This window comes from Solanum verrucosum, unplaced genomic scaffold, assembly GCF_900185275.1.
Source record: "Solanum verrucosum unplaced genomic scaffold, falcon-dt-bn FXZP01000302.1, whole genome shotgun sequence".
Lineage (NCBI taxonomy): Eukaryota > Viridiplantae > Streptophyta > Magnoliopsida > Solanales > Solanaceae > Solanum > Solanum verrucosum.
Genome location: NW_026019914.1, coordinates 2,375,323 through 2,384,532, shown reverse-complemented (window position 1 = coordinate 2,384,532; position 9,210 = coordinate 2,375,323). Strand labels below are relative to the sequence as shown.

At 38.8% G+C, this 9,210-nt stretch overlaps 1 protein-coding gene across 1 annotated transcript; it reads right to left on the bottom strand.

Moving 5' to 3' along the window:
- Positions 1 to 458: 458 nt before the first annotated feature.
- On the bottom strand, positions 459 to 1,058 carry LOC125822250 (secreted RxLR effector protein 161-like). The gene has a single exon (XM_049501634.1). It carries the CDS (start codon positions 1,056 to 1,058, stop codon positions 459 to 461), a length of 600 nt encoding a protein of 199 aa, XP_049357591.1.
- Positions 1,059 to 9,210: the final 8,152 nt, after the last annotated feature.

Below are 9,210 nucleotides of genomic sequence, written 5' to 3'. Positions count from 1 at the left end.
GAAAGCGTGACTAACAACTAATTGACTAAGTCTTAGTTAAAACATAGGTAGTAAAATTAACTTTACTGCAGTTCAAAAGAAGATTCCTTACACTCCTCCGTGCTTTGGATATTGCAAACTCCAATTTTCTGTCTAAGAAGCTCGAATTTGCTGATCGGTAAAGGCTTAGTAATCATGTCTGCTAGCTGGTTTTAAGACTTGCAGTAGACTAGAGTCACTTCTCCCCTTTGTTGAACTTCTCTCAAGAAATAGAACTTGATGTTGAAATGCTTCCTCTTCTTGTAAAACACCAAATTTTTTGAGATTGCAATAGTTGCTTGGTTGTCAACAAGAATGATAGTACTTTCCTTTTGTTCCAAATGTAAATCATACATGATCTTTCTCATCCAGAAAATTTGGTATACTGCTCTTGTTGTTGCAATGAACTCAACTTCTGCAGTGGATTGTGCAACAATTTCTTATTTCTTAGATGACCATGAGAATATTCCTAAACCTAGGCTGAAACAATGGCCAGAGGTACTTATAATATCATCTGCGAATCCAGCCCAATCACTATCTGAGAATCCAAGTAACTTGAAGCTTGGAAACTTCTCAAATTTTACACCATAGTTAATAGTACCTTTGATATATCTTAATATTCTTTTTGCTGCTCTTAAATGCATTTCACTTGCACAGATCATAAAACGAGATAAGAGACTTACAACAAATAAAATATCAGGCCTTGTTGTAGTGAGATACATTAAGCATCCAATCAAGCTTCTATAATAACCTTCATCAACTTTTTCGCCTCCATCTTCTTTATAGAGCTTCTCATTTTTATTCATCGGTGTGCTTATCAACTTGCATTCCTCCATTTGAATTTTCTTCACAATTTCCTTTGCGTATTTCTTCTGGCTAATGAACACTTCACTTTTTCTTTGCTTGATCTCCATTCCAAGAAAATAGGTCATAAGATCAAGATCTGTCATTTCAAAAACTTGCATCATTTCCTCTTTAAACTCCTCAACCAGCCTTGTATTATTTCCTATTACCGGAAGATCATCAACACAGAGCGACATAATAAGGATATCTGTGTCTTTATGTTTTACATACAAAGTGGATTCATATAAGCTTTTTTCAAAGCCCAAGCTTAACAGATGACCATCTATCCTACTATACCAAGCTCTTGGTACTTGCTTTAGGCCATATAGAACCTTTTTTAGCAGATAGACTTTTTCTTCATCACCGTGTTTCACAAATCCTGATTGCTGCTTGACATATATTTCCGACACCAGTATGCCATTTAAGAAGGTTTATTTGACATTGAGTTGGAACACCTTCCATTCCATTTGTGTTGTTATTGCGAGTAGAAATCTGATTGTGTCTAATCTTCCAAAAGGAGAAAAGTTGTCAGAGTAATCAACACCATAAATTTGTGCGTACCCTTTTAACTACAAGCCTTGCCTTGCATTTGTTGATGGAACTATCTACATTTAACTTTATTTTGAAGAACCATCTCACACCATTGACTTTTCTATCTTGAGGTTTGTCGACCAGCACCCAAGTTTTCTTTTCTCAATCATGGAGATCTCCTCCTCCATTGCTTTCTTCCATTTTGGGCCTTGAAAGCTTCTACTGGACCAATGGTGACATTACACCTCTGATAGATAGCTGACAACAATCTTCTCCCCTTGACTGGATGATCACCTTCTAGTTCGTGCTGCCAGTGTTCTATTTTTAGCTCTTCAGGAGGGCTGATGTTTGCTTCTAGAGAGTATTTTCCTGATTTCGAATAATTCTTCCAGTCCCACTACTCATTCTCACTAAAATGAACATCTCTTGTATTTTTCATCTTTCCTGTTTCAGGATGATAGACCTTGTAGGCTTTAGAAACTCAATGGTAACCCACATGGATGCCTATGATTGCTTTCTTGTCAAGTTTGTGACGTTTAACCCGAGGAACATGAAAAAAATAGACACAACCAAACACTTTAAGAAAACTTCGTGAAGCCTTAAACTCGTACCAAGCTTCAAATGGTGTTTTACTCTTCAAAGCTTTCGTTGGAAGTAGATTCTTTATAAAAAAACTACGGTATTTGCTGCCTCTACCCGAAATATCTTAGGCAACTCCTTCTCATGCAACATACATCTGGCCATCTCCATTATCCATCTATATTTTCTTTCACTAACACCATTTTGTTCTGGTATGTATGGTGTTGTAGGCTGATGCACAATGTTAGCCTTCTCACACAATGAATCAAATTTCGTTGAAGTGTACTCCTTCCCATTATTAGACCTCAAAGCTAGAATCTTACCATTACTTTGATTTTTCACAAATTTATTGAATTTCCAGAATACACCAGCAATTTCTGTCTTGAATCTCAAGAAAAAAATCCAGCATATTCATGTAAAATCATCAATGAAAATAACGTAGTAGATGGTACCTTGTATTGATGGAGTTCTTTGAGCCCCTGCAACATTAGTGTGAACTAGTTGTAACTTTTGTGAGGCTCTCCGGGTTGATTTTGGAAATGGCTTTCTATGTTGCTTACCAAATTGGCAGGCATGAGATTCAGTGGAATTTACTTCGAGATCAGGTAAGCTCTCCACCATCTTCAACTTTTGCATCTTGACAAGCCCTTGATAATGATAGTACCCGTGTCTCTTGTGGCATAACTCAATGACATTTTCTTTTGCTGAATACAACATCTTCTCTTATTCAAATAGATCTAATGAGAAACTTTTTCCTCTCATTTTGACTCTAACCATGTCCTGCCCTGAGAGATCCTTGATCAAGAAATATTTATCTTCAAAATAAAGTTTGAAACCTTTTTATAACAATTGACCAATACTTAACAAGTTTATGTCTAAGTCTGGTACATAAAGAACATATGTTATTGTTTGTGTGCCTGTTTGTGTCTCAACTGTAATAGTTATCATTCCTTTTGCTGGTTAGTGACCACCATGGCTTATTCGAACATTTGCAACTTGAGTAGGATTCAAATCTTTGAAGGAATTTTTTATCATGAGTCATGTGATTTATGCATCTGCTATCAATCAACCACAACTCACTAGAAACATTGCTTGCAAAACATGATGCAACAAAGAGTTGATCCTCCTCCTATTCATTTACAACTCGAGCATCTACATCCTGTTGCTGAGTTTTGTTCTTACAAATGATTGCTTCATGCCCAAACTGATTGCACTTACTGCACTTAGCTTCATGCTTTCTCCAACACTTGAAAGGTGTGTATCTGATCTTGTCGCAATGCTTACAAAGAGGGTAGTTTCCTTTGAAGCTACCTGTTTTGTTTTTGTTGTTGCGTGTTGCAACTTCTCCATCTGTTGGTTGGTACTTCTTGCTCTTCTTTTTCTTATATTGTCCACCATCTTGATTCTTAGCAGGTAAGGCTCCTTCAACAGCTTCTTTCTTGTCTCATAATACGTCATTGCTCTTGTTCTTAAAAGGCACTTAAGGGCTCTGTTAGTGTAATACTGGACAAGTCTAAGGTTGTAATGGTCGCCTCAAATCTTTCAGGTACCGTTACAAGAATTTCCTCAATGATCCTTGAATCGTTAAAAGTGGAACCCAGCAATCTGACGTGATTGGCTATGCTAAGAAGTCAATCTGTGTATTCCTCTATAGTTTCACTATCCTTCATCCTTTGCAGCTCAAACTCACATACCAAAATTAGCACTTGCATCCCTCGAATCCTTTAATCTCCTTCATACTCAGTCTTAAAATAATCCGATACCTCTTTTGCCGACTTCAGAGACATGATACGAGTGAAGACAGTGGATGAAACTGCAGCAAATAAACATGCCTTTGCCTTTGATTTCCTAATTTTCCTTTCCTGGTGATTATTAATTTGTGCCATCGTGGGATTGATTGGCAAGGGAGAAATGATGTATTCATCTTCTACAACATCCCAGAGATCCAAAACTTCTAGATATGCATGCATTCTAGCAGCCCAGATTCGATAACTTTCTCCACCAAAAGTTGGTGGTGCCATTCAAGAAAAACTTGTTTCTCTGTTCATGGTATTCACGAAATCGGATTGGCAGGCTGATGAGTCCACAAATTGGACTTACTTAGGGCTTTATTTTGATGGAAATAGTATCATCGAATGCTTATTTTGTCTCAATATCAGATGAAAACTCTTAAATTTCAGGTATTTGATGTTTTAGTGGAAGCATGGACACTTAGGCGCAAAAACGAACAATAAGGCTGAAAAGAACGAAGAAGCTGAAGCATGAGCATCGCCAAGAACCTTTGGTGATTCACCGAAAGGACAAACTCCGCCCTATATTCCAGTATGCTAAGCCCTAAAGAAGAAGGATAAAAAAGGTGATAAAAGGAGCAGTCGACGCTTCGTTGAATAGATGTTGAAGGCAAGCATGAAATGACGATAAAACAGAAGAAAGGCGAGTCTCCGGGTCATTCGGCGGCATCGACTAACTTCGCTGAAAGATCCGACAACGCTCTTTTCTAATGTCTATAAATACTAAACTTGTTATTAATTTTTAGAGAGTCGAACATTTATTTTAATTTCCCGAATAGAATAGTACTTTTTTGGATAATTTCTCTCAAGTTTGGAGTGGGTTCTTTTGGGAGACTTGAAGAAAGAAGGATTTCATCTTCCCTAAGTTAGAAGTGGGTTTTCTCCATTCTTCTTCCTTTGCTTAAATTAAGGTTTAATTTCTTATACCCATTTGATTTCACTATCATTTTAGATGTATTTTGTTATTTCTTGATGTGTGGCTAAAAACCCCATTCTTGGGGTGTGATTTAGCAAATATGTGTTGTATTATTGTTGGGTCTTGCTTGCTGATAGGTTAGTTGTAGTTTAACGGTGATTTCACATAGTGGTTGTGGTTTAATCTAAAGGGTTTGTAGTTGCAAATACAAAGCCACCCATTTGTTTTTGGCTTTCCCGAGAGAGAGGTCGCCAAACCAAGACCACTAGACTGATGGCCTAAGGAGTGGGTCGACATGAGGTTCAGCCCGAGAGGGTGAGCCCTAGTCTCATATCCTAACACTCAGCTCGAGAGAGTGAGTGGGGTAAGGCGTAGGTTGGTCTTCATGCGACAAATGGGTGTCTGAGAGGAATACGAAATGGGGTAAGTTGCCCGAGAGGAAAGTTATTTCCATTTAAAGCTTAGCCGAGTCACTATTATCTTACAAATTTCCTTTCAAAAGCATGTACCCAACTACTTATTTCAACTTTTATTGCGGTCACACCCCAAGAATTGTTGCCCATACTTGATTTTCTTGCTATTTTTGTTGTTTCTACTAATTGTGACAAAACCCCCAAATCGATATTTGACACTTTTGTGTTACCCCTTCAATTTACTATTTTTTTACTCGTTAATGTCTTTAGCTACGACTAGTTAGAATTAAATTTTATTTTTCTATTAATTCTCAAAACAACTACCTTGGGACATAACCCTAACCTTTAGGTGGGTTACTATATTATCGACGATCGTAGACACTCATACGGTAGGTTTGTGTCGTTGGTCACAATAAGCATCAAAATGGTGCCGCTGTCGGGAATTTTTAGATTAGTAGAATTTTTGTTCTTCTTAGTTGTAATTTACTAACTTAATTTTTAGTTTAGTTTTGATTGATTGTGTAAACATTTCAAAAAGTATGAGTGTTAACGGTAGTAACGGGAGCCAGGTGGGCCATCAGGACGACATCAACAACCTCAACGATGTCCAATAGCCCAACATCAATGATCTACATCTCATGGGAGGAGTTGGAGCCATCCGTCTACCTCCAGCAGAGGGAAATGCAGTGTTCCACATAACGAGCACCATATTGCCACTCCTGCAACTAAAGGAACTCTTCAGTGGATTAGCAAATGAGGACCAACATGAGCATCTTCGAAACTTTACAGATGTGTGTGGACCATTCTCGTTCAAAAACAACTCACAAGAGTCGATTCGATTAAGGCTATTCCCTTTCTCATTGATGGGGGAGGCGTGCAAGTGGCTAGCTGAGTTACCACGTAACTCGATCACTTCGTGGGAGAGTTGGTCACCGAATTAAATGTGCAATTTTTCCCTCCCTCGAAGATGATGACTATTCGGGATAGCATCCAAAGCTTCAAGCATTTGAATGGAGAGCCTCTGCACGAAACTTGGCTCTGGTTTAAAAAATTGGGGCAACAATGCCCAACCCATGGTCTACCTGATAATGTGCCTTTTCAATACTTTTACCAAAGTCTAGACTCGGTAACCAAAGGTGTAGCTGACCAACTCTCACCCCGAGGATTAATGCAGCAACCATATGCAGTAGCAGCTCAACTTCTCGATGGCATGACATCCATCAACAGAGCGTGGTACACCCGCGAAGACCAGGTCTCATCGGTCACATTTCAACTATCCAAGGAACAGGTTGAGAAAGATAATGAGATACGCCAAAACATGGCCTAGATCATGACGCAACTTGACATTTTATCTAAGAATGGCATAGGGACTGGGGCCCGTGGTGTCAATGCTGTGGGAATTGGGGGTGCGAATCCTAAAGAGATGAAGTTTGAAGCCATGTATACGAGAAAGTGAATTTTCTAGCTAACCAAGGCGGGGGCTATCGCTCAAACTACCCAAGGTAGGGTGGTAATCAAGGATGGGTTAGAGATGAAGGTTGGAAGGATCAAGATCGTGAATGGAGGGACCATAATCCAAATTGGAAGGATGAGGAGAAAGATAGCTATGTGCCTCCCCATGAGCGTCAGAAACTAAAGGATTCAGAAGGTGGTAGGTCTGAGGATATGCTCTCGCATATTCTAAACAAAGTTGAAGGGTCAGACAAAACGCTAAAAGGTATGAAAGAAGACGTGTCTACCCTCAGCCAGACTGTCACCTCTCATTCAGTTTCAATCAAACAGTTAGAGACCCAAATGGGTCATATCTCGTGTCATCTCAATCCGACACAACAAGAGTGAGGTCTGAAGATTAACTTGCATCGTACCGTGACGTTAACTAAGGTGTTGTTTGGGAGGCAACCCAAAACCATTTACTCACTTTTTGTCATCTTGATAAAATAATAGTGTGTTGTTTGTACAAATTGAGTAAGGAAGGTGCTTGAAAAGATGTATGGGGGCGAGCAACAGTCCAGTTGGTGGATCACCAACAAGTTCGGCATACCATTCCCACCATTTGACGCAATGTATCTTAAAGGTTGAGTCTATAAAACTCGCCGGAGTATGAATTTTGTCGGCGCATCGCCAATATAATTGGCAATCTCTATAATGACCGCCTATGCACTGCTCACCTGAACTGAAAACTCTATTATATTCGGTGAGGAAATTAGACATTCGGCGTTTCGCCGAGTGAATGAGCGAGATTGACTAACATCGCTGAATGAGCAGAAACTGGACGGTCACAAGCCACATGTTTAAAAATTCCATTTCATTCACTTTCTTTCACTTTGTCCCTTTTCACAAACTCACACTCGCACTTTAGTAGTTATATTTCTTGTACGTTTAGAGTATTTTAAGTGTCGAATTATCCTTAGATTAGGATCACATTACTGCCTAGCAAGTCAATATCATCTAATTTGGCATCAAAGGTTGGTAATCAAACCCCTCAGTTATTTAAGCAGAAGTTTTTACTCATTTGCATAATTACTGACAGTTTAAAAATCTCTATTGAGTCTCTGAGTGGCTGGGATGGTATATATTATCGATTAAGACTTGGTATTTTCTACATGATTTGAGGGACTTCAACATAACTTTTCTTTGAGTTGAATTGTCGCGCGGTGGGAATAGAAGTTTCTTTGGGCTTTCATTAAAATTGAGTTATATAAGCGTAAGTTGCATTATCTGGGGTTGCGGGGTGAAACTTGAAAGCCTAGGTTAATAATAGACATGTTGAACTGATCGACAAGATGAACAAAATCCGCCGAATAGCTCGGCGGTTCGCCTAACGCCCCCATTTTGCCTTTAACTGACTACTTGATGTATTCGTTGATTTGTGACTTTCGGTGAGCAGTTTAATTCAAAAAATGCACTCGGCGACTCACCGAAAGATCCCTTGTTCGCTATTTGTCTGCGCCCTTGTATCAATTGTACATCATTTTCAACAATTTGCCTAATAGGATAAGCACTTAACCAACTAGCTCGGCTAACCGATTCCACACTAAGAAATAACTTTTTCCCCTGTTGGAATTATTATCTAACTTATCCTCAAAGTCTTTGCAGAAATGGCTAGATCAAAAGTTGCAGGGATAAATGATCCACCCAGGCACATAAGAGCACAAGAGTTTAAAAATGATGAAAATAGAGCAGAGCTAGCCAGACAAAGGAAATATACCAAGGAAGCCAGAGCAAAGAGACGAATTCCCGTCGACCCTAATGTACCTCCATGGGCTCAAAGTTTCGTTAATGCAATACGTACCTTCGAAACAGCTCATGAGATAGATCAGATGATGGCAGCTAATCTTGCTGCAGAGGCCAAGGCATAGGCAAACAATGAGGGCAAAAACAACAATACTCCGGGGACCATTGTTTTACTTCAGGGAGATGCATCAAGCACCGATGCTCTGACAGATAGAGAGATTGAATAGACAGGAACCTTATTTACCTCTTTCCTTGTCTTATCTTTCTTCAACTTTGGATACTATCATAATTTGCATTTGAGGACAAACACTCTTATTTGTGGTGGGATGAGGTCCACTTTGTTTTGCTAGTTTTGCTTGTTTCAGATACTTGTATTTTGGTGTACATTTGGGTTGTTCTATTTTTAATTGTGTTAAAACTGCTATGCGATTATTTGAGCTTATAGCTTTCTTTTGGGTTTAATTGCAAAATGATTTTGACCCTTCCGAATTTTTTTAAATTTTTCACACATTTTGGCCACCCCTCGTGAAATGAATGTGGTTGTTCTTTTGAAAAATTTAAGTCTCAGTCTCGATCAATATTGATGACTTGAATAGTGCTCTAAATTGAACGAAGATGAATATATGGCTACGATGAGGCCAAATGAAGTTGCATAGACAATATGTGAACTTTTTGCATCTCGTTTTGATTAGCCATTTATTGAATTGATTCTCTTGTAATGACCGTTGCACACTAGCGAAAGTGTGTAGTCTTGTTTGACTTAAAGTGTTGATGCCTTGTGTGATTAGCTTTCTTTGAACCATGCATGAATAAACCTAGAATTTCCCCTGTTAGTCTGATTGATTTAGAAAGGTGTCCTCTTGAAATGATCTTAGGCAAATTTAAA

Excerpts from the sequence above, each read along its gene's own strand:
- LOC125822250 (XM_049501634.1), bottom strand. The coding sequence starts at position 1,058 with ATGTCGCTCTGTGTTGATGATCTTCCGGTAATAGGAAATAATACAAGG.